Source organism: Lactuca virosa, chromosome 6, assembly GCF_052849685.1.
Source record: "Lactuca virosa cultivar CGN04683 chromosome 6, Lactuca_virosa_CGN04683_v6, whole genome shotgun sequence".
Taxonomy (NCBI): domain Eukaryota; kingdom Viridiplantae; phylum Streptophyta; class Magnoliopsida; order Asterales; family Asteraceae; genus Lactuca; species Lactuca virosa.
In genome coordinates, this window is record NC_136431.1 from 868,528 (window position 1) to 893,898 (window position 25,371).

Sequence of the window (25,371 nt, forward strand, 5' to 3'; positions counted from 1 at the left end):
ATATCAACTTTTACAAAGTTTAAGTAATATTTTTTTAGAACAACGTATAAATTATTTTATTTTTAAATTTAGATTTTTTTTTATAGCGAAGACTTGAATCCTCAAGTTTTTTTTTTTTCCTGAAAGACAAATATTCGTTAACTTCTAATACCATTAAGTCAAAATCCTTTTGAAACATTTAACTAATATTTTAATTTTACACAGGTGTATAATTTTGAAAAACATAAAAAGTTGTAAACATCAATGTGTTAAACATTTTCATAAATATGATATTTGAGAATGTAATGCTTAAACAGAAAGAAGGCATGTAACATATGTTTAGCAGAAAAAAAAGGAACTTATGAAAGAGTAAAATAACGATAAGTGTGACACCTTAAGATAATGGATAAATATTACAAGGATTCACAAAGACATTGTCTTATCTCATTTGTTTATATAGATAGAAACATATTTGATAGCTTCATCGCATTTCAATTTCAAATAATCGAGTTCCAATAGATAAACTAACATATATTTAACACTTTCAATTAACTTTATAATTGGTTTAATAGTTTTATAGTTTGGCCATTTTGGGCTATTTTAATGGGTATAAGTGTTTGGGACTTCATGTAGGATTTTCCTATGAGTTAAAGAATATCATCTACCCCAAGATAACCCTTTTCCAAAGAACCCAAAAGCTTGAATCTCAAGGATACATTTATAATATGTAGAAATGCAAAAGCTTTTAGCTAGTCTGGGTGCGAAACAGGTCGATCCATGAATATTTTGTCTTTTAATATTTGTGGAATGGGATCGGTGAAGAAAAGGAGAAATATCAATAGGTTGTGTATGAAGCATGGCATAAGTTTCTTGTGTATGCAAGAAACCTTTCTCACAAATGTTGATTTATTTAAAATACGGATGGTTTGGGGTAACAATCAGTTTGACTTTGCTTCAAGTCAAGCTCGGGGACATTCAGGTTGTTTATTGTGTATTTGGGATCCTAATGTGTTTGTTAAAAGAAGAATTCATTGTACAGATCACTTGGTGATTGTTGAAGGGAAGTGGATTAATTTTGATTTTCCAGTTTTTATGGTCAATGTTTACGCTCTTCAAGGTGTTCAAGATAAACAGGATCTTTGGTATTTTATTGCTTCGTTTATGAGTCGTAATACGGGTGAGTACATTATCATGGGAGATTTTAATGCAGTTCGTTACGTGGATGAACGAACGGGTACTACGTTTTGTCAAGTTACGGCGGATCAATTTAATAGTTTTATTATTGATAATAATCTTTTTGATATTCCTATGGGTGGTTTCAAATTTACCCGTTATACCAGAAGCGGTGATAAGATGAGTAAATTGGATCGATTCTTGGTCACTGAAAGGGTTGTAGATTTGTTTCCAGATATCATGGCTCTTGCGTTGGAAAAATCGATCTCTGATCACAGACCAATTATTTTAAAAAGTGAAAATGTTGATTACGGGCCATCGCCGTTCAAAGTCTTTGACTCGTGGTTCGATATGAAAGGTTTTAATGAAGTTGTTCGTCGATCTTGGGCTAACTTTCAAGGAGATAAAAGTGCTAATGCATTTATTTACTTTAAAGATAAACTAAAGCATTTAAAAGTGAAAATCAAAGAATGGCATGGGACATACGACTTGGCTGTTAAATCCAAGAAAAATATTATTTATTCAATGTTGGATGAAATTGATAAACTAATGGATCAAGGTTTTGGTGATAACCTTCTGGCGATTGAGAGGAAAAATCTCATATCTCGAATTTATGACATGGAGAAAGCGGAGGTTAGCGATTTGGTTCAGAAGGCTAAAGTTAAATGGTCCATGGAGGGGGACGAAAACTCTAAATTTTACCACGACATTTTGAGAAAGAAACGTCACCAAAAAAACATAAAAGGTATTAGGGTAGAGGATGATTGGGTCATGAATCCTATAAGGGTCAAGGCTGAATTTGTTTAATTTTACAAAGACAAATTTGCATACTTTCAGGGTATTGATATTTCAAATCATAATTTTCGGTATCAGACTTTGAATTCCGATCAGGTCTCTTTTCTTGATTTGATTTCGTTGATTGACGAGGTGCGTCAGGCAGTTTGGGCTTACGGGAGTGATAAGGCCCCCGGTCCGGATGGCTTTACATTTTCTTTTGTGAAGAGATATTGGGACATCTTGCAATATGATATCTACGGGTTTGTCCATCACTTTTTCTGTTCGAATTACATCCCTTCTTGATGCAATTCGTCTTTTATTACCTTGATCCCAAAGATTGTTAACCCGTTGTATACTAAAGATTACAGACCCATTACGTTAATTGGTCTTCAATATAAGGTGATTGTTAAGCTTTTGGCTCTTCGGTTGGCGAAAGTGGTTGACTGAGTGGTTAACTCGGTTCAGTCCGCTTTTGTCAAAGGTTGACAAATTTTAGATGATCCCCTTATAGTGAATGAAGTGGTAGATTGGTGTAAGACGAAGAAAAAGAAACTCATGATTTTTAAAGTTGATTTCGAGAAAGCTTATGATTCGCTTTGTTGGAATTTTCTTTTTAAGATTATGGAGTTTATGGGTTTTTCTGATTTTTGGATTGGGTTGATTCGTGCGTGTTTGGGTAATAGTCTGTCCTCAGTTCTTATTAATGGAAGTCCGACAGACGAATTTAACTTAAAAAGGGGTTTAAAACAAGGAGACCCTCTCTCTCCTTTTCTTTTCATTTTAGCTATGGAAGGTTTACATGTTACCATTGAAGACGCGGTTAATGCAGGTTTCTTTCACGGTATTCAAGTTGGTGAAACGAGTATGCTTATGTCACATTTATTCTATGCCGATGATGCGATTTTCTTTGGAGAGTGGTCGAGAGATAATATTATTAACTTGGTGGCTATCCTTCATTGCTTTTATATGGTTTCTGGGCTTCAGATTAATCTCCATAAATCAAACTTGTTTGAAGTTAGTGTTTCTCATTTGGAGGTTGATCAATTTGTTGCGATTACAGGATGTAAGAGTGCGAAGTTTCCTTTCACTTATCTAGGTCATCCATTTGGTGATACTATGTCTACATTTTCGAGTTGGAAGGTTATCATTGACAAGTTCAAAAAGAAACTTGCTTCATGGCAAATTCGTTTACTTTCTATTTGTGGTCGTTCTTTGCTTTTGAAGTCAGTTTTAGGATCCTTGGGTATTTTTTATATGTCCTTGTTTTGCATGCCTAGAGTCGTGAATAGTTTTCTAAAGAAAGTTAGAGCGGGTTTTTTTTTGGGTGTTGAGAAAGGAGACCGAAAGTTACATTGGGTAAAGTGGGACACGATCTTGGCTAGTAAACAAAAAGGAGGTTTAGATATTGGTTCTTTGGATGCGTTTAATAAAGCCCTAATTCTTAAGTGGAAGTGGAGGTTTTTTACTGATAATGGAGCTCTATGGGTTAATGTGTTGAAATCGATTCATGGTAGAGATGGTGGTCTTGGTTGGAGTAACGGCTCGGGTTTACAAAGAGGGGTTTGGCATAAAATAGTTGGCACTATAAATCGGTTGCATGACACGTGAGTAATTCAGAGGAATTCTTTTAAAAGGAGAGTAGGGGATGGATCTTTTACTTTGTTTTGGAAGGATAATTGGATTGGTCAATACCCGTTGATGATCCGGTTTCCTAGACTATTTTTCTTGGAGTCGAATAAAGATTGCAAAATTTCGGAGTGGTGGAATGGGCAAAATTGGATTTGGAATTCGAACAGGCCTATTGAAGGGGGTACGAGTTTTGCTCACTTGCAACAATTACACTCTACTATTCTTGAGTACTCTTTCTCGGGTTTAAGCGATAGGTGGATTTGGGACTCGGGTGGCATTGATGTTTTCACAGTTGCCGAAGCATGTAGAGTTATTGATGATTCTACTCTCCCTGATGGAGTCTGTAGTACAAGGTGGAATAAGTATATCCCTCGTAAAGTTAACATCATCTATTGGTGATGTCGGTTAAATAGACTTCCAACTCGTGTTAATTTGGTCGCCAAAGGGTTAGATGTCCCCTCAATGATTTGTTTCATATGCAATGTTGATATGGAAGACAACATCCACTTGTTTATACACTGTAACGTGGCTGTTGATATTTGGAAGTTTCTTGGTAAATGGTGCGACATTTCTTGCCCGTCGTTTATACAGATTGAAGACATTGTCACTTGGATTGATTCTCTTAACCTTTCTTTGATTAAGAGAAGCGGATTGGAAGCTATTGTCATGACTATGTGGTGGCTTTTATGGAACTTCGGGAACAGTGTTATTTTTGGCGATCAAAGTGCGAGACGAAATTTGTTAATCGATAGTTTGGTTGATTATTCCTACAATTGGTTTTTTTCATAATAGAAAAATTAGTATCAGTCGTGTTTCTTGGATGTTAAATCCTATTTTGTCTATTCTAATCTAATGTTTTGTTAACGGTTCTCTTTCTTTCTTTAAAACCCAGTTGTTAGAAAAACAAAATATGTAGAACTTACATTTGGTTGTAACGTTAAATCATTTTTCTTTAGGTTGTTCCACCACTAACTCAACATACATTGAGGTTTCATTGTAATCTACATCATATCCCAAATCCCAACTGAGATTTCCTCATACACCTGTGGAAGTGAAAATGATTGTTTTGACTAAAATTCTGTATTTTAGTCATTTAATGAACTAGTAGGCGGGACTTTGCAGGCTTGGGTATGTAAGCATGCTATTTAGATCCTTAAAATTTATAGAACTTTATGCTTCCTCTTAAGGTGGAGGGTATTTATCATTTCTATCCCTCGTAACCACTCCCGTCTCAGAGGGTGCACGATAGGGACGACCGTTCAGGACCCATTTTTTAAACGGGCCCAAAAAATTTATACATTCTATTAATGATATGTTAGACAATATCAATTTTAAAGATATTATTAATGATTTTGCATCTCAGAATGCTAGAAGAAGTATTTTTCTTTAAATATATGGATTTTTGTAATCGAAAATGATATATTTAGAAGCTAGTATAAGTAATATTCTTTCAATTATTCAGTTATTATAAAAACAATTGATGAAATTTGTGTATTTTAAGGGGATTTTTTCTCTTTCTTCCTGGACCCAAGGTATGTTTTGAACGCCCCTTCTCCTAACTCACTTGACACATTATCACCACATTAGTTTTTCTCTATTTTTTCACTTTCATCCCACAACACATGACAACTCATCTTTCTCATCCCTTTCAACCCATTTAATTTTTTATTTTAAATTTAATATAAATTAATTAAAATAATACAAACTAATTAAAAACATACAAAACTAATTTGATACAAGTCTTAATGCATGATATACAAGTAACCAAAGCGTGAAAGATAGACATAGAGATTCTAGATAGAGAGAGACAGAGGGAGTAGGTTACATAACCCGATGAATCTAGCAATTATAAGGTACCTCCAAGGTGGGGCGGTGTTCATAGAGGTACCGGCGGTACCTCCCCATCTTTCTTCACCTTTCGGACGACATCGTCCACCCTTATACGAGTGAAAATTATAAGCTTCATCACCAAACTCATCACATGTGGTATAGGTTTGTCACTCTTTGTGCAAATTCAAGACGATATGTTTCTCCATCATTTATTTCTCTAGACTTGGTATGACTTTGTTTTCGTTCCTTTTCAAAGCATGGATCAACAAAAATATTCATGTGGTTTAACTAGAATAGAAATCTTTAGTCTTTGTTGGCTCAAATAGAAAGCTTTAGTCTTTACTCATTACACACTGTATGGTTTTGTCATTTCCTTTGCAAAGTTATATATACCGCTCATATAGTGGCTAAAAATCATTGCTTTTAACTTCTAATTTCCATGCAATATTATAAAACAAATTTATAGCAATACATACACTGTTTTTAAATATCCATAAAACATACATTAATCATGTCCCCGCGATGGGCGCGTAGTAGTTAACATACTAAATTCCACATATATGTCCATGGTTGAAACATTATATGTTGAAAATATAGATGTGTTCCATAATTAATCTACCATATGGGTCATGGGGCGGGTTGACATGGACTATTCAGATGTTATTGTTTACCATTTTCGATAACATGTATTTATATTTGATATACCCAAAGAGTTCATATACATTCTCACATAACCAAAACCATAAATGTCATTTGTTTCTCATTTAGGCAACATGCTTGCAAAGCTAACATAAAATATTCCATTTCCCAACATCCTTAACTTGACACATCTATTGAACTCGAGTATTCATCATAAATACTTGAGTTTGAAAATAAAAGCAATTTATAAAAGTTTAGGATGTTACACCCGCCATATAGATTTAAATTAGTTAATGACAACATATGACACATAATTGAGGCTCGTTTTATGGGTGCTACACTATTAGAATTTGATCTAAAGATTAGGGAAAAAAGGGGGACAAAACTTGGTTTTTGATCACTTGATTTTCATAAATATTTATGAGGACCTAACACTGTGAATTATTTGTTTCCCAATAAGAACCTACTTCTATTTTTGTAACGACCCAAAAATACTGACATAAAATTTCATTTAATTTATAAATAAAGGATCATCAATTAATCGCTTAAATAAAACAGGTACATTATAATCAGAGTATAGATCCCAGAACAAGTCACATGTGGAACAATAAGTGTGTGTGCCATGAAGACAACCCGAGCTCTTCATTTGAAAACTGAAGCACCTGAAACATAAACTGAAAACTGTAAGCACAAATCTTAGTGAGTTCCCCAATATACCACATACCATACATACAATAAACATATAGTGGGCCCGCCCGTCATCGGGCCCCGTCCGGCATCGGGCCCCGCCTGGCATCGGGCCCCACCCAACATCAAGCCCCGCTCGGTATACAAATATGTAAGTCATCAAGCCCCGCCTGACGTCGGGCCCTACCCGGTATACATATAAACATATAAACATATAAAAATATAACACACAACACATGCCAAAATCACAGAGATAAATAGCATACATACTGGTCATCGGGCCTCACCCGGTATCGGGTCGTACCCGGTAATCATAAAAACACATACTGATAACTAGCATACAAGATATTCATCAGGCCCCGCCTGGCATCGAGCCCCGCTCGGTAAACATAAAATACATAACACATGCAAGAGTCACGAAGACAACAAGCATACTAAGCATAACATACTATGGGTCGACATTGGTGCCTTAGACCCGCTAAATACAGTGAGGAGACTCACCTCGCACTGCTGAGAATTAATCTCTGGTTGCTGGCTGACAGATCCCCGAACTGTCAACATCAAAACAAAACCCAATTAACAATTTGGGTTTCAATGCATAACCATAAATCCACACTTGGGGTAAAAATACCATTTTACACCTAACCTAGCTTGGTCTAAGACCAAGGCCCAAAATCACACTCTGAATGCCCACAAGCTAAATAACCAACCAAGGCCCAACTATGGCCTAATTTTCCATATTGGGCCCAAACCCCCTTACATGGGCCTTACCCTAAAGCCCATCCAAATATCCTAGTCCATACACTTGTTCTTAGATGGTCCATTAAGAACCCTAACACCTAAGCCCAAAAGAAAAGGCCCAACTCGAGCCTAACACAATTAGGGTTTTCACATAAAATGACGATTAGGGTTAAGTAAAAACACTTAACCCATTAAGGACTTAATCCATTAAGTCAATCACTCTACTAGGTCAATTATACAATATGGTCGGGCATAATTCATAATTTCAATTCAACAGTCCAAACGCGGGTCCCGACAAATCCCAAACTAAAGTCTCCAAAAATTAGGGTTTTCTAAACCCTAATTAGCGTTTCCAACCCAAGCGCTTGCCACAAGGTCCAAAGTTAAGTTTTTAGGTCAATCAGGGTTTCACTAGGCCGGGCACCACCCACTGCCACCTCGGGAGGTGGTGGTCGACGGCGGCTCACGGTAGCAACCACCACCTCGTGACGATGGTGGTGGATTTTCCTTAATCTTTCCGGCCAAAAAATTGCTTATACAAGACTCTATATGTCTCTCGGTTCTCTCTGTCTCTCTTAAATCTCGAAATCAACAACTAAAATGACTAACACTAAACACGGCTGAATCAATACAATATATATACCTACACCTAATTACAAAGGCCCAGCACAAAGTCCAACCGAAATCACTTAGTGATTTCGGTCCAAACACCACCAAATTCATCGTGTTTTCGGTCCTAGAACGATAACTCAAAAAGCTATGTAAAGTAAAGTATAAACCACAAATCATGTCCCAACAATCTCCCCCATGGTTTATAGCTTTCTTTTCTTTTCAATCTTCTCTTTGTTCTTGACTTTCAACTTTTTATCTTCGATTTCTTCACGGCTTCAAGATGAACATATGAATTTCTACATGAATGACTTCATCTTGAATAGTTGGACTTCCTTTAAAATTTGACTTTGAACGCACATTGGGTATAGAGTGTTCTTGTATAGATTCTTGAAAATCAGCACTTTCAACTTTGAAATACTTCAGAGATAATTATAGAGAGACTGATTCTTCTAGATCACTTCACCAGGATCATATATTGCAGCAAATTGATTGAGGAGGCTTCAATGCAATTCGTCACATAACTTCAAATACAACTTCGCCTTGCTTCTGGGATTGAAAGGTTGTGTGTTGAAAAATAATCTTCACTTCTTTTTCCTTCGAATGAATATTCTTCATCGATCACAGATGCGTCTTGAAAAGTAACCATGACTAAAAGTCCCTATGGATCACAGAGTCATAAAGACCCTTCTCACCACAGTTGTTCAAGGACCCAGCCTTGGCTCAGATGGAGACTACTCGCAGTATCTGTGTGAACACGGATGAACGCACTGCGATTTGTTGAGTATCGAAGAACTACTCGTGGCTATTTTTGATGCTAGCCCCTACATATCCTCGATCAAAGATCTAAATACAGTTTTCAAGTTAACACGTTAACTTGGCCCTCGGCGAGATGTTTAATGGTTTCTGAATCTCAGTTGATTGTACCATTCTAGTGCCAGTGAGAGTTAATTAGGAAAAACTCACAAAACCATCCTGCGACAAATGTATCCGAAGACATATTTCCATAGTTTAGCATGATACAAGGTCAAGGCCCTTGGCGGGACATTCAGCGATAATCGTGCATTGCGAGGTGCATCGCCCTGGTGCCAATAACCGTTAATTCCTTACCTGCGGAGAATGTATCCGAGAATACATTTGAGTCTCCACAGTTTTGCATAACAATGAGAATGTCAAGACCCTGTGCGGGATGTTCAGCGATATCTATTTCCCGGTTGGGTAAATCGCCCTGGTGCCACGACAGTTCTTAGGTAAAGATAACTGACAATACCAATTTTGACAATCTGTACAGTGTCAAACTTTCAATTCCTTAAATACGGCAGTTCTTAGAAAGATATTGCCTAACTGACAGTTTGTACAGTTTCATGCCTTCAATTCCTTGTGAGTGTAGTGTGAGTAATTCCGTCATTTCCTTTCAAAATCTCTTCTTGCACAGAAAATTTCGACACAATCTCCTTGGGTCTCTTCTTCTTTTGAATTCGCGTTTTAAGACAAATGAAATGTTTTGAGATGAAAATAAAAATAAAATAAACTTAGCACACAATAAAAATAAAAATAACTAAGAATAAAAATAAAATTAAAATACGCTCAAAAAACAAAATTTTTGGATTTTTGATTTTTCTGAAAAAGAAATAAAAACATAAATAAACATATTTTTGGAATTTTTTAATTTTATGATTTTTGTTTGGTTTAAATTCTCTCCCTAAATTTGTGTATAGAGGAGAAAGAAAGAAAAAAAATATGAACAAATTTAAATAAAACAAAAAAAAAATACAAAATGTACAAAAAAATTCCTGTCGGTCTTCAAAACGAATCATTTTAAGGAAACTCACAAGCACATCAAAACGAGCTTTTCCGAAAGGTTTTGTAAACAAATCATTTTAAGAAAACCTCTGTGTAATCAAGACCTTCTATTTGCCTGAAACCACAAACAACCAAATGCGCCTTGTTTCACACAATCACCCCGCTATCTTCTTGCTTTTTGCGAAAAACCCATCTTGTGTCAAGAGACTTCTTTCCTTCAGGAAGTTCTACCAGTTGCCAAACCTTTAGCTTCTCAAATTGATTTAGCTCTTCACGCATGGCATCCACCCAACTTGGTTCATTAAGAGCCATCTCAACGTTCTTTGGCTCGATTTGGGATATGAAGCACGGATATAGACATTCGTTAACATATCCGCTCTGGCTTCTGGTTTTGAATCCATTCGCCAGGGAACCTATAACATTTTTCGATGGAGTGGTCGCGTTGAATCCTTGAATAAATCTCATGATCCACCGCTTGTGAAGAGACTGAAAGATTCGTGATGTTCTCTACCCGGCCTGTGGCTGAATCACTTCTATCTGATGATCTGAAGTCGTATAAAGTACTCGCCACATACTCATCAGGAATTCTCTCAGGAAAGAGAAAATCCATAAAAGTAGAATCAAAAGCTTCTGCAGAGTCAGAGATGACATTTTCAGTAGAGGTGACATTTTCTTCCAGAACCAATGAATCGTCAGCCTCTTTCGGAGATTCAGCAGGTGTGTCATCATCTACTGGTAGGGAATCCAGAGTGCCATCATTCAAGCTTGTAGTTTCATCCTGAAGTATCAATGGCCTGATAGGTTCAGCAACGATCACTTCTTCTTCATCATCCCTACTTGATCCACACGATTTTGGATGGGTACCTGAAACATGATCAGAAAACACAGAAAATGGTTTAAACAATTCAACATAATCAAATAACCAATCAGGGCCGACTCGAGCATCTGTCGCGTTTTCTTTTAGCCAGCAGACATCAAAGGACTCCACGATCTTCTTGGTAGATTTATTGTAGACCCGATAAGCAGTGCGTCCAGCATACCCGACGAATTAGCAGTAGTCAACCTTTGAATTGAACTTTAGAGTGGCTTCAAGATGAAGAAGAGTGCATGGGCATCCAAAAGTGCATAAATGAGCAACAATTGGTTTATGACCGTAGAGAATTTCATACGGAGTCTTCATGTGATATTTGTTGATCAGGATCCAGTTCTGAACATAACATGCCGTATTGATAGCCTCATCCCAGAAGAACACCGATAATTTTTAGTCACAAAGCATTGTTCTAGCAGCGTCGATTAGGGTTCTATTCCTTCTCTCAACAACACCGTTTTGTTGTGGTGTGCGAGTAGCACTGTATTGACGTTGCACCCCCTTTTCAGCACAAAAATGATCCATAATAGCATTCGTGAATTCTGTCCCATTGTCGCACCGGATGCCTTTCACTTTCTCATTGGTCTGATTCTCAATCAGGACGATGAACCTCTTGATCAGCTCTGCAGTCTCACTCTTATTCTTCAGAAAGAATACCCAGGTAAAACGTGAGTAATCATCTATTATAACCATACAGTACGAGCTTTTGTTGATGCTAAGAACATTGACTGGTCCAAAGAGATCCATGTGAAGCAATTGAAGAAGTGTGTCGATTGAGTTGACCAGTTTGAGCTTGTGCGGTTTTCGATGATGCTTTACCTGTGTACAGGACACACACTTCTCGAAGGTGACAAAATCTTTGATAGGCAACCCTCGAACAATATCATTTTTTGCAAGACGATTTAGATTCTTTGCATTTGCGTGACCGAGGCGACGATGCCAGAGTATAGCATTCTGTTCCGAAGTCTTTGAGAAGAGGCAAGTAACGTTCTCCGGGATGTTGTGATTCATGTCGATGATATAGGCGTTGTTTTGACGTTCTGATCTCACCAAGATCCATTCTTCTGGTATGACGATACCAGGCTTTAGAATTAAACACTCCTTCTTGGTGAAATGAGTTGAGAAGTCTCTAACGCAGATTTGAGAGACACTCAACAAACTATGTTTCAATTCAGGAACGAAGTTGACGTTTTCAAAATTCAACACACCATTTGTAACGGTCCCCAATTGAGTGATCATTCCCTTTCCTCCTCCCGCAAAGAACGCATAACCACCATTAATGTTTTGAATGTCGTGCAGTTGATATATGTCTCCTGTCATGTGCCTGGAACAACCACTATCAACATACCAAGGTCTGATGATATTCCTCCATAGTTGTTTCTGCACAAGTTGCAGGATTAATTAGTTTTGGGAACCCAGTCCATCTTTGAATTGGGTTGACCATTACTATTAACTCGGGATACTCTTTCCCATACCATATCTTGTTTATCAAATAATGATTTCAAAGAATTTGTAGGACTTTTTGGACCAATTGATGATTTGGAAGAAAGGACTTTGGGTACCCATTGGTAATTTGGTTTGTGTACTTTCTTGTTGGACCGAATGGGACCTTTTTCACTTGCCTTTGGGATGGGACTACCTTTCGATTTAGTCTTGTATTATAAGTGTGAGCTATAGGACGACCCTTGAGATGACTTTGACCTCACCTGATTTGGTTTGGTTTAGCCATCTCTCGAGTCAGTGTTCATTTTGTCCTTGAAGGCCTGATTCTTGGCCATGTCATCACTCCAATTGTTATTACGGGGACGTTACCTCGAAGGATTTCTTTTAGAAGATCTCCCCCTTAGCACGTTCGTGCATCCGAATCTAGAGAAGGTAGCATATTAATGATGTGGATAGTTTCTAGCAATGTCACATGGAGTCCCACAGTTAAAACAAGTCTGTCTTTTCAAGAAAGTGTTATTGGAGCTTGGTCATGGCCCAAAAGAGTCTTGTTTCAAAGAATTTCCACACGCACATTTACATTTATCAGACTCTTTCACAACTTTAAGTGGCTTGAATTTTTCAAAAACAAGACTATTTGAATTTGAATTAAAAGCAACATCACTATAATTTTTAAAAGAATCTAAAGCATCATTTTTAATATCTTTGTTCACACAATTATTTGAAATAGGAGAAAATGAAACGTTAGTCTTTGAAAGGTTTTCAACAAAGCTAGCATTATTAATGTCCTCCTTGTCCTCATCTTCCTCTAATACTTGATCTGCACATGAGGTAGAGACATCAGTATCATTCACCTCAATACTTTTGGTGGGGCCAGATTGTTCAATCTTAACTGAAATTGATACAGGGGCTGGCCATATTGAGCAGGTTTTTCTATTTCTATAGTCTCAGAGGCAGAAACATAATTATCATTAAAAGGAGGTGGAACACTATGATAACCTAAACCATCTTTCTGGTTATCTTTCCATTTCAATTGTTTTTCTATCATAGATTCAACTATCTCACTTGACACATCAAATTTCTTAAAGTTAAATTCAGCATCTTTAAATTTAGCTTTTAACGCATCAATTTCGGCAGTTTATTTGGCAAATTCCTCTTTAGCATAACGATGGTGAGCACTTTTAATGCTATATTCCTCCTTAATCCTAATTAGATCTTTATTTTGAGCATCTAGTTTTTCTTTAACAGGCTTGTTTACTTTCTTAATTTCATGTATTTCATTTTGAAGATCAAAAACTTTTCTAACTAATAACTAATTTTGCTGACGATATTTATTGACTTTATCTACGCAAGATTTAGAGCATGAAATTTCACTAACCTCTTTGGTGGTAAGAGTGGTGGAGACCATGAAAGCGAACTGCAACTCCATCATCTTCTCCTCAGCCAAATATGCATCCTCACCATCTTCATTCTGGGCAAGATTAGCTCTTCCATCTCCAGTAAGATTAAGAGGCGCTTCTCTGTTGTTTCCAGCTGGAACCAAAGCCATCTCAACATTATTCTCCACTCTTGGCTTGGTGCATTCACGCGCAAAATGACCTGCCTCGTGACAGTTGTAACACCTCAGCTTACTCTTGTCGAAGCCCACTTTCTTATCCACATTCACTCCCCAATTATTCTTTCCAGTTCGCTGAGTGAACTTCTTTGCCCTGAACACCGCCATAGCAATTTGCAATGATATGTCCATCTCTTCAACATCCTCAGGGTGAATTTGATCGAGTTCTCCAATCATAACTGGAGGAACTAATTCTCCAGCAACAAAGGCATTGTAGCAGTTCATGAATCCAGCCATCATAGCCATGTTTTCTTCAGCTCCTTTGGCAGCGGTTGGAGTCTGCGAGGTGGATTTTGTGGTGGAACTGGACGCAAAAGAGTTGGGAGCTGCCATTGGTAGACCAAAATATGGAGGAGCATGATACGATGGTACAACTGAAAATGCACTGTTAGTGGATGCTCCTAAGCTTGCAGTTGAGTAGGAATTGACATGATTAATTTCTCTCTTCTTGTCATCCATGTCACATGCATTGATGATAGCCATCACTTCAGCAAAAGAGAGTCTGCTCAGGTCCTTTAACTTCTTGATCACAGACACATTCATATCCCAATTCATGGGAAGTGAATTGAGCAACTTCTTATTTATCTCAAAGTGAGACAACAATATCCAGCAGTGCTCATTTTTGTGTTGAGAGCAATAAAACGCTGCAACTGGACTTCCAGAGCCTCCCCAAGAACATGATTAAACATGTTGAATATTTGATGAAGCAAATCATGTCTGCTTTACTTCATATCCTTATTCCCTTCATACACCTCAATCAAGGCTTCCCACAAAGACTTAGCAAATTTATACTCCCAGAAACCTTGACCAATGTCAGGGGACAAATCCATGGTAATAATAGCCAATGTTTTCTCATCATCTTCAATCTTGTCGAAATCCTCATTAGTGTAGTCCTCGATTGGCTTATCAGCCACGGTTTTAGCTTCATCATCCACGGTGATTGTGATCTTGACCGGACCTATCAGGAAGCTTCTCCACACTTTGATATCCTTCATATTAACATACTTGTCAAATCTGAATTTCCACTCAGGAAATCCAGCGGCAGTTAGCAACCGGGGAATTCGAGTTGTTGTCCCCAAAAATAAATCAAGATCACTTTGCATTGTTGTAAGAGAGGTGTTGTATGAGTCCATTGTAAGCCAAAAGGTATATGATTTAATCGAAAACTACTAGGTTTGACCGAAAAGTCAAAAAAATCAAGATTGTTGACCAAAATCCCGTTGACTGAACACAATGTTAGACCGAAAACTCTGATCTGAAACCCTGTCTGACCGAAAACTAGATGTTTGACCTAGTTGCTGACCGAGAACTCTAATAGCCGCCGTAATCACTTTGACCTAGCCGAGAACTCAAGTGTGCCGCCGAAATCACCCAGGCTAAACCGAAATCGATGATTATGATCTCAATTTCCAAATAAACGAAGAACACGATGAATACTTATGAGCAGCAAAGATGATTTTTCGCTAAAGGAGACCCAAAAACACCAAAAACTTCAAAATTTTGTGTATTGTTTTGAAAACTGATTGATACCAAAACAGCTTTATGCCGTTTTCAAGCTCTGATACCAATTGTAAAACCCCGATCTAGGTATCAATCCAAATCACTAGATTAGTGCGGAATCCCAATCAAGTGAATGACACAAATCGTAAATATGAAATAAGAACACAATGTTGAATCTTCAATGCACACTATTTTAATCAATAGTCTGGTACATAAGACTCTCTATATCTCTCGGTTCTCTCTGTCTCTCTCAAATATCGAAATCAACAACTAAAATGACTAACACTAAACACGGCTGAATCAATACAACATATATACCTAGACCTAATTACAAAGGCCCAGCTCAAAGCCCAACCGAAATCACTTGGTGATTTCGGTCCAAACACCACCGAATTCATGGTGTTTTCGGTCCTAGACCGAGAAGTCTAAAAGCTATGTAAAGTAAAGTATAAACCACAAATTATATCCCAAAAGTTTATTATTTATTTATTTATTTTCAAACGGAGTGTTACAATTCTCCCCCACTTAAATTAGATTCCGTCCTCGAAATCACTTCTTACCGATCCCAGTAAGCCAACAACTTGAGCAACAAGGCCACAACCCCGAGCATACCACAACCTTCCCAAGGCAACCTAAACCAACCCTCACAGGGCTCTATAACCCAAGCGTGAACGAATTCCTTGCAATGTAATTACATTTACTCAATCTGAAATATGAAGTCTCGAGATGGTCTAACTCCCTGACCGACCGTCCATAATGAATTATTATTGTTGAATGTCATCCGCTTATCTCCCAGCTAACTACTCAACTCCTAGTAACTTGAGGTTCCCACTAGAAAACAAAATCGTAGTCCAAATATCCCTGCAGAACACTTATACTTGACAGAAAGCTTAGATAATCCTTCGATTAGGAGACTCATCCCCGCAACGGTTGGACTCGGACGAGAGCGGCGCAATAGATTCAAACCATCTACTCTAAGATTATCCAAACCAAACTGCAAGTGACCTGACCTCGCCTTAGAATACCTACCACACTCGAGCACCAAGTCAATAATACCGCCTTGACTTATTTTAATACCCTTTACCAATAGAACCATTCCAAGCCACAATCACAAGAGCTTGACCAATCATCAAAATTTAATCCATTCATTACCCTTGAACCCTTCGATCGACGCCCTCGGCACATAAATACCCCAATCCTTGTTCCACTAAAATGAAAATCCCGCACAAAACACTTGCATTACTCGACTCGAGACTCCAATCAAAACTAACCCAATGCTTAACTTATGACCCATGATCCACAGAACTGAACTTGCCCACCACTTAATACCTTCTGATAACAACATCCCCTTGCTAGACCGTGATATAAACGACTCCCAAACCATCACTGAGTCTGTCAGTCTCACACCTGGTCCAACTACCAGGTTCCCAAGAGTCCAGATAACAAATCTACCTATCCCAAACATCCCTCTGCACCACATACTAACCACACACTCAATCCTGAAATCCAAGACCCAATACCTTAACCCAACGGTCTCTACCAGGTCCCACCGGCTTTTCCATATACACACGAGCCTTGCCCATGGGTCCCACCCAAACTATATCACGGAGCGGCCTTGCCCACGGGTCCCACCCATATAAAGCTACACAACCCCAGCTCCACCTCGGACCCCAATGGTCCTCAATATAAAACAGGAAACACACCTCGGCAATCCCGTCTGTCGTGCCTACGATGTGAACTGATCCCCTCAAAACTCGTGACCACCTCATCGATAGGCTACCTCAACCGATGAATGATATGATCCCAACACAATCTCACAAACTTCTATGCAACCATGTTTACTACCCCAAATACCCTGAATCGAACCTGCATTCGACTAAAATCAATCTGGTGTTCAAGTCATGCTTCGAACCCCGAAGCCTTCATCAGACTAGAACAAGCGACGAGGCTCTAACACAGCCCTCAACCTGGATCCTTCCACCAACCTGCTATGCATAACAAGAAGATGATGACCATCTGTTGGGAGTTCCCTAGACTCCCACTTACACAACCCCAAGCTAAACGGCCACTTGGGTCGTCTCTTTTCCTGACCAGGATGTGGAACTTGCCCTATTTCCACACCCGATACAACTCCCGGAAATTCTGATCGATTCTCCCCCACTTGGATTCGACAAAGCTTTTTCATCCCATATGTCTAATGGATTCCCAACCCGTCAAACCTCAATAGCATGTACCGCCTATGACCTGTGCATACCAAAACTAGCGTTCCATTACTAGTCAATCTCAACGATTGCCCAACTACTGGAATCCGGAAGGATACTCTCGAGACCTTAACAAGTCTGATGATCCAAAACACCTCCTGTGATACCATACTAATTCCTTGAGTTCTTATGCCTGCGACTTAGAACCATAACCCTTGCCTTGCACTGACGAAGCTCCACTCTAATTTCTATCCTCAAGGAATCACTGAACTCTAACCAACTGCAACCCATACGGATATAAAACTCCCCTGGCACTTCTGATGGCCAATTAACCCATGCATCTGTCATCACCATCTACCTACTACCGCTCCTCTCCTAGCAGCGGTAGTGCTTGAACTCACAAGTTCTTCTATAGACAGTTGCCAATCTTACCTGAACAGATGATAAAACCCCTGAATCCTGACTTTACTGGAGAACTAACCCGATAACCCTGACCATAGGTCCTCCAAGCAATACTCCTGAATTGATCCCGACAAAGACCCAGATCAACAACTGGACACACTGAACCCACTCAACAAGATACGACCTTCTTGAAGGTTCGTCACAGACTCCCGGCATGCAGAATGGCATATCCCAATCCTTGATATTAATATCTAGAAAATAGTGGAGAATCGACATGAGATATAGCTTACGCAACCCAATCAAAATTCCAACCTACTACCAATTCCCGATATCGCCCTGGAGAAGACAGAAGATGAAATAACCGCAGGAGCATCTGGAAAAATCCCGAATTCCTCCTAAGTACATGATACGGAACTCCCTTCCAATCCTAAATGACAAAAACTAACCACAAGATCCTCCAAGCCTTGGGCTCCCAATGAGCCCCCAATCGCCCTATCACAATCCCGGCCCGAAAGGCCCTGATCTGACCATCAAGAACTCTAAAATCCCTTCCTTGACTGAATCCAAGACCACCGGGGTCCACTCTAAAATACCGTGAGTAATCTCCGATGAGATGAACTCTCGCATCCATGCATCCATCGGCTCAGTTTCGGCGCCTGAGAGGGAACCATAACCTGAACCCCATTCCTGAGAGCTCAACACCATGCCGCAAACAACATGCAAAAGATCCAATTATACCCAAGAATCCTCATCCCATGGGCTTCCTATTTTCCAAGACTCTCCCCGATTCAAGTATGAATCTTGTGCTTTCAGTATTATGGGCCCAATACTACCTTCCACACTTATCCATACTTTCCTCAAGAATCCTCCTGAATCCTCTAAGTCACCTTCCAAATCCATACACCAAACACTCGTGACTCAGCATAACAAAACCCACCGAAGCAATCCCTAGGCTTTCCTAGGTTCCAAACCTCAAACTGCCATCAGTTGCTGAAGAATTCTCCATAATGTCAGCCACCTACCTCATGAACACAATCACATGCCACCAATCTTAGATAATCCTTCGAGTAACAGGCTCATCCCTATAGCGGTTGGACTCAAACAAGAGATGCGTAATATAGTCAAATTCGTCACTCTGAGATTATCCAACCTTTGTCACATGTGACTTAACATATTCACTTAATAGTTGACTCCCATCACCTAGGAGTTCCACAAAGCACAAAGCAAGCAGCATTCAAGCAGTCTCACTCCAATCCTACATACTGCAAATCATACAAGGAGTTCCCACTCCCTCTACAGACTGCCCGCGCATCCAAATCAAACCCAATATAGCATCCCATGCTTCCTAGGCTATCAGGCATCACATAACAGGCCAACCTATCACTGGATAATCAGAACTAGCATGCAAGTCTACAAGCTTATAGAGTAGGCAAACAAGGCATCACTCCTATCATTCTATCATGCAGACATTGAGCAGATCCTTAGTCCTAACTAGCATGTGATCCATAGACTCATAAATCAAATCAAATCATAACAGATAACATGTATGGGTATTCTCGGAAAACTTACTTGAGCTCGGCTGATTGCATGCACCACACCCTTTTCTTATTTTAGAAAACTCTTTCCATAAGTAGATTTATTTATTTTTGAAAAGCTTTACCAAATCCTTAATTTGAGTTCAGACACACCTGAGAGTGTACCCGAATCCGTCAAACCAAGGCTCTGATACCAACTTGTAACGACCCAAAAATACTGACATAAAATTTCATTTAATTTATAATTAAAGGATCATCAATTAATCGTTTAAATAAAACAGGTACATTATAATCAGAGTATAGATCCCAGAACAAGTCAAATACGGAACAATAAGTGTGCGTGTCATGCAGACAACCCGAGCTCTTCCTTTGAAAACCGAAGTACCTGAAACATAAACTGAAAACCGTAAGAACAAAGCTTAGTGAGTTCCCTAAGATACCACATACCATACATACAATAAACATATAGTGGGCCCCGCCCATCATCGAGCCCCGCCCGGCTTCGGACCCCGTCCGGCATCGGGCCCCGCCCGGCATCGGGCCCCACCCGGTATACATTTAAACATATAACATGTAAACATATAAACACATAAACATATAACACACAACAAATGCCAAAATCACAGAGATAAATAGCATACATACCGGTCATCGGGCCCTGCCCGGCATCGGGTCGTACCCGGTAATCATAAAAACACATACTGATAACTAGCATACAAGATACTCATCAGGCCTCGCTTGGCATCGAGCCCCGCTCGGTAAACATAAAATACATAACACATGCAAGAGTCACGAAGACAACAAGCATACTAAGCATAACATACTATGGGTCGGCATTGGTGTCTTAGACCCGCTAAATACAGTGAGGAGACTCGCTTCGCACTGCTGAAGACCTGCGAATAAATCTCTGGCTGGTGGCTGACAGATCCCCGAACTGTCAACATCAAAACAAAACCTAATTAACAATTTGGGTTTCAATGCATAACCATAAATCCACACTTGGGGTAAAAATACCATTTTACCCCTAACCTAGCTTGGTCCAAGACCAAGGCCCAAACTCACACTCTGAATGCCCACAAGCTAAATAACCAACCAAGGCCCAACTATGGCCTAATTTTCCATATTGGGCCCAAACCCCTTACATGGGCCTTACCCTAAAGCCCATCCAAATATCCTACTCCACACACTTGTTCTTAGATGGTCCATTAAGAACCCAAACACCTAAGCCCAAAAGAAAAGGCCCAACTCGAGCCCAACACAATTAGGGTTTTCACATAAAATGACGATTAGGGTTAAGTAATAACACTTAATCCATTAAGGACTTAATCCATTAAGTCCATCACTCTACTAGGTCAATTATACAATATGGTCGGGCATAATTCATAATTTCAATTCAACGATCCAAACGCGGGTCCCGGCAAATCCCAAACCAAAGTCTACAAAAATTAGGGTTTTCTAAACCCTAATTAAGGTTTCCAACCCAAGCACTTACCACAAGGCCCAAAGTTAAGTTTTTAGGTCAATTAGGGTTTCACTAGGCCGGGCACCACCCACTGCAACCTCGGGCGGTGGTGGTCGACGGCGACTCACGGCGGCAACCGCCACCTCGCGGCGGTGCTGGTGGATTTTCCTTAATCTTTCCGGCCAAAAAAATTCTTATACAACCTTACGCCATACTTCACACGCATATTATCGCAAAACACACACACACACACAACCACCTCCCACGGTGGCTGGTGGCGCCACGAGATGGTAGAAGGCGACAGCGACCATGGTTGGCGGCCATGGTGGTTCTTTTCGGTTTCCGGCTAACAAACACACTCACATAGTCGATAACCACAGCCAAAACACACCTACACACACTGCGAACGCAACTGGTCCCTTCTTAGGGTAGCGAACTCGACCGGAGAAAATCTGAAAAGGTGCACGAGCGGCGGCGACGGCTAGCTGCTGCGGAACGAAATCAGGAGCGAAAGGGCAGACGGAACAACGTCGACAACTGCTGAGTGCGGCTGTGGATGGCGACAGAAAGAAGATGAACAAGAAAGGTGGCGGAATGGTGGCACCGGACACACCCCGCACTCACATCGACAACCTACACTCGTCAGAAGGGTAGTTGTTGCGACGCTCGGCGGTGGCAGCTACATTAGGGATGGCGGCGCTGGAGATGGTAGAGACGAGGGTGACAGCTGGAGAAAAACAAGCTAGGATTAGGGTTCATCCGTGAAAATAAGGTGGGAAGGAGGCACCGGGTTTAATCTCGTGTTCCTTCAAACTTTATTCTTTTTTCCAAGTTTAGTCCCTCTCCGTAAGATCTTTTTTCAAATTAACTCCCAAACTTACCAAACACCCCCTGCCTTCAGAAATCTTTACAAAATCACTCCGAAAATTACATTTAACCCCCAATATTCCAAAAATTATGACATTAAACTCCCGAACCCAACGCCCTGCTAAATTATTAAGGATTTAGGGTTACAATAAAATAATACATCTCGGGGTTAAGGGTTTATTATTTATTTATTTTTTTATTTAATTTCAAACGAAGTGTTACAATTTCAAAGCATGACTCGTTGGTATGCAAATTTGATGAACTACATGGTGACAAAAAATGCTCCATATAGAACTTTCCCTTCTAAAGAAAGACAAGATAACACAACATGCAAGGCATTATAACATTGTAGTTTAAAATATTGCATGTTAACTCTTTCCTTTGGTGTATAGATTTTCTAAAATATAATGTCTTAATAATAAATAATTTTGTGTAATATTGAAAAACAAAAAGAATGTTGTAACAGTTTCTTCCCAAAAAAAAACATAGTTATTTCTTAGATTTAACCTAGAACCATAACCATAGTACATTTAACTTAAACATTTTAATCTAAACAATAAATGGTCCTTGGTTGACGCTTTACTATAGTTACAGTCCAACTTTCAAAACTTTAGCATAACCAGTCCCCTTGGTGTAACACCCATACTTTGGAGCTATAGAGAAGGGAATGGCTAGTTTAGATTTTGAAAGAAGGTTTTAAGCCAGTTTAAAGTGCATTTAAGGATTTGAGTTTGAATCATCCATATCTTATTCATATAGTATCCTAGGGTTAGGGATATGTATCTAATCTAAATTCTAAAGATAATATTATATTAGATTAAATTTCTAGGTCAAAGTCTATCAATAGTTCACTAATTTATCCATATTTCTCTTTAATGTTATTTAGTTTAAAATTTAGGTAGTTTTGAACCCTATATTATTGAAGTTTTGATTAAAGGATTTAGATCACGGACTTTTTGTTAGTTTATCTTAGGAATATGCTCTCTAAACTTGAATGATGTTTATTAATTTAAAATATTAGACTAATAACTTCAAATTAGTCATTGTAGCAATTTCAAGCTAATATGGAGATTATGAGTCAAAATGATGTTTTGAATTTAGTTTTTTGCTTTTCAAATGGATCGGATCATTTTTAAAATCAATGTATAAAAAACTAGTTTAAAATCATCAAATTGAACTATTATATGAAACTCTAAAAGTATTTTGGTTGATTAAGCAATTATATGGAACTTATTAAACACATTTTAGAAATGATGAACAGTTATCTCATTTTCTTCATATATAGCTTGTAAATTGTGGTTTAATGATGATTTTAAATGTTATCTACTAAGTCATTTGAATAGATTGGATGGAAGTTATGGTTACTATGGACTTGATCCGGAGACTTAACAACACTTGAAAAACATTTTTTGTCATCAGACCTATCCACTCGATTTGACCTTGGTCGAGTGTATTTCCTTCGTAAATTCTACTCAGCCAAGTGGAAACCTGAGGTGGAAATATTATTTTTATAAATTTTGAAAATAAAGTCAAAATCATGTATAGTATCCACATATACTCATTTATGGTATTATGGATTGTATATGAAGAATAACATGATGTGTTTGTGGTTAAGAACTTAATGGTAATTAACTGATAATTAGTAAGTAACTAACTCAACTATTGTTAACAATAAGTGACTAGTAGGTGCTTAAACTACTTTAAAGGTCAAGTGATCTAGTTCTCCTACTACTTAAGGTGAGTATTTTATTCAAGAGTAAATGTCCTTAAATTATTTGAGGTATGAGAAATTTTATAATATAATTTCTTTGTGTATGATTTGCAAGAGCTAATACAATTTTTATGTGTTTGTGCATAAATGTTTTTTCAAAAGAGTTTTAGAGAATAGGGAATGTTTAACTGTTTTTAAAAGGGTTTTAACAATAATCATTGCATTTATGTAGGATTGGTTATGTATTGAGGGAATTCTCAACCGTCATTTTTAGCAATACATTTACATTCAAGCAATGACACTTGTAAGTGTGATTAACTTTCAAGATAAGTCATGCTCGAGGGATGAACTTACATACCCATTATGTGGTTTCATGTGTGTGATGGTTACATAACTCCAAAATGTTTTATGATTGAATCTTTTTAGCAGGTTTAGCCGTTGGATCTAACACCTTGCTTATGCTTCATGTTTACCATGTTTTTGGTTAAGGTGGGGAGTTTTATTAAGACTTAAGAGTAGAGACTTTGTAAATGGGGAATAGCTGCATATGTATTCCATTGTTTAATTATGAAGAGTTGTTATGTTGATGATTTGGAAATTTCTTATTTTAAATACTCTCATTCTCCAAATGATGTTGAAACTAATATGTAATGATTTGAAAACGTTTTTGGAGGATTTGACTTTAGGATTGGATTGTTTCAGTTATCTAATTCTCTTACGAGTTGATCATTGTGAATACTCACTAGACTTTCCTAGCCTACATATATATCTTGATATGTACTCGGCTTTGAAGACTTAGTGAAGACCGAAAACATATTTAGGAAATGATTTTTTAAAAGGCCTTGAAAATTTAGATTAAAATGTTGTATGTTGCTTACTTTAAACTTGTGTATTTTGATTACCTTGTTACACTCTCGTATACCTTGACAACTAAACATGCTAATGACTTAACCGTTTGGGACCTATTTTTTGTAATATGTTTTTATTAAATATTTTTCTTTATAAAATATATTAAAATTGGATTTTAAATGACTATTTCAAATAGTCATACGGTTGTTTAACTTTGGTATCAAAACTTTGGTTTAAGTGAATTTTATACTTAGAGTAGCGCTTAGACTTCAATCGTAAGCTCAAAGTGGTGAATTAGAATAGATGATCAATATGTTTATTGGATTTAATCGTAGTATATCAAACTTTAGTACATGTAGATACAAGTATTTATCCTTGGTAATTCATTCTATCAAGTAACAAGATAGGATCCAATAGATATTATGATCGTAGAAAGTCTAATCGCATTAATAATATATATGGAAAATATAAGTGGGATATAAGGAATGCCTACGAATCTAAGAATAAATAATATAATTAATTTTTTAACATCAAATGCTAAATTTAGAAAACTAACAAACATAATCAAATAATTACATGAAGTATCAATAAAGTGTGCATGTTGCAGAAATATAAGTAATCAAATTTAGAAGATTTAAACTTAAAGAAAACGATTATGTATATTAGTTGACTTTAAGTTGGAATCTTGATTTGAGACACTTATATACATTTGAATTATAGTCAGTCCACTAAAAATATTATGTGATTTTATGTGGATTATACTTGTTTATAAAAATATAATAAATTAAGAATGAAAATAAGCGTCAAAAATAAAAATATAGATAAACCCAATATCTATGAAGAAAGTTGTAGTGGTCGTGACAAGGATTCCAGAGTTATAAAGAACGCCAAAATCCGAGTTATAACGAAGAAATTATCACCTGTCGAAGTTTCCGGATAAAACCGGCACGACGCTGTGTGACGTAAAAAGTGAGTTTACGATAAAGTGCTTTTTAGCCTTAGCACTCTAAACGAAAGTCGTAGTATACGTTAAATCGAGAGCGTGCATAAA

At 38.0% G+C, this 25,371-nt stretch overlaps 1 protein-coding gene across 1 annotated transcript; it reads left to right on the plus strand.

The window, feature by feature from the left end:
• The first annotated feature begins 900 nt into the window (after positions 1 to 900).
• On the plus strand, positions 901 to 4,347 carry LOC145119719 (uncharacterized). The gene is made up of 5 exons (XM_079055434.1): positions 901 to 1,785; positions 1,990 to 2,079; positions 2,548 to 3,533; positions 3,726 to 3,911; positions 3,972 to 4,347. Exons 1-5 carry the CDS (start codon positions 901 to 903, stop codon positions 4,345 to 4,347), a joined length of 2,523 nt encoding a protein of 840 aa, XP_078911560.1.
• Positions 4,348 to 25,371: the final 21,024 nt, after the last annotated feature.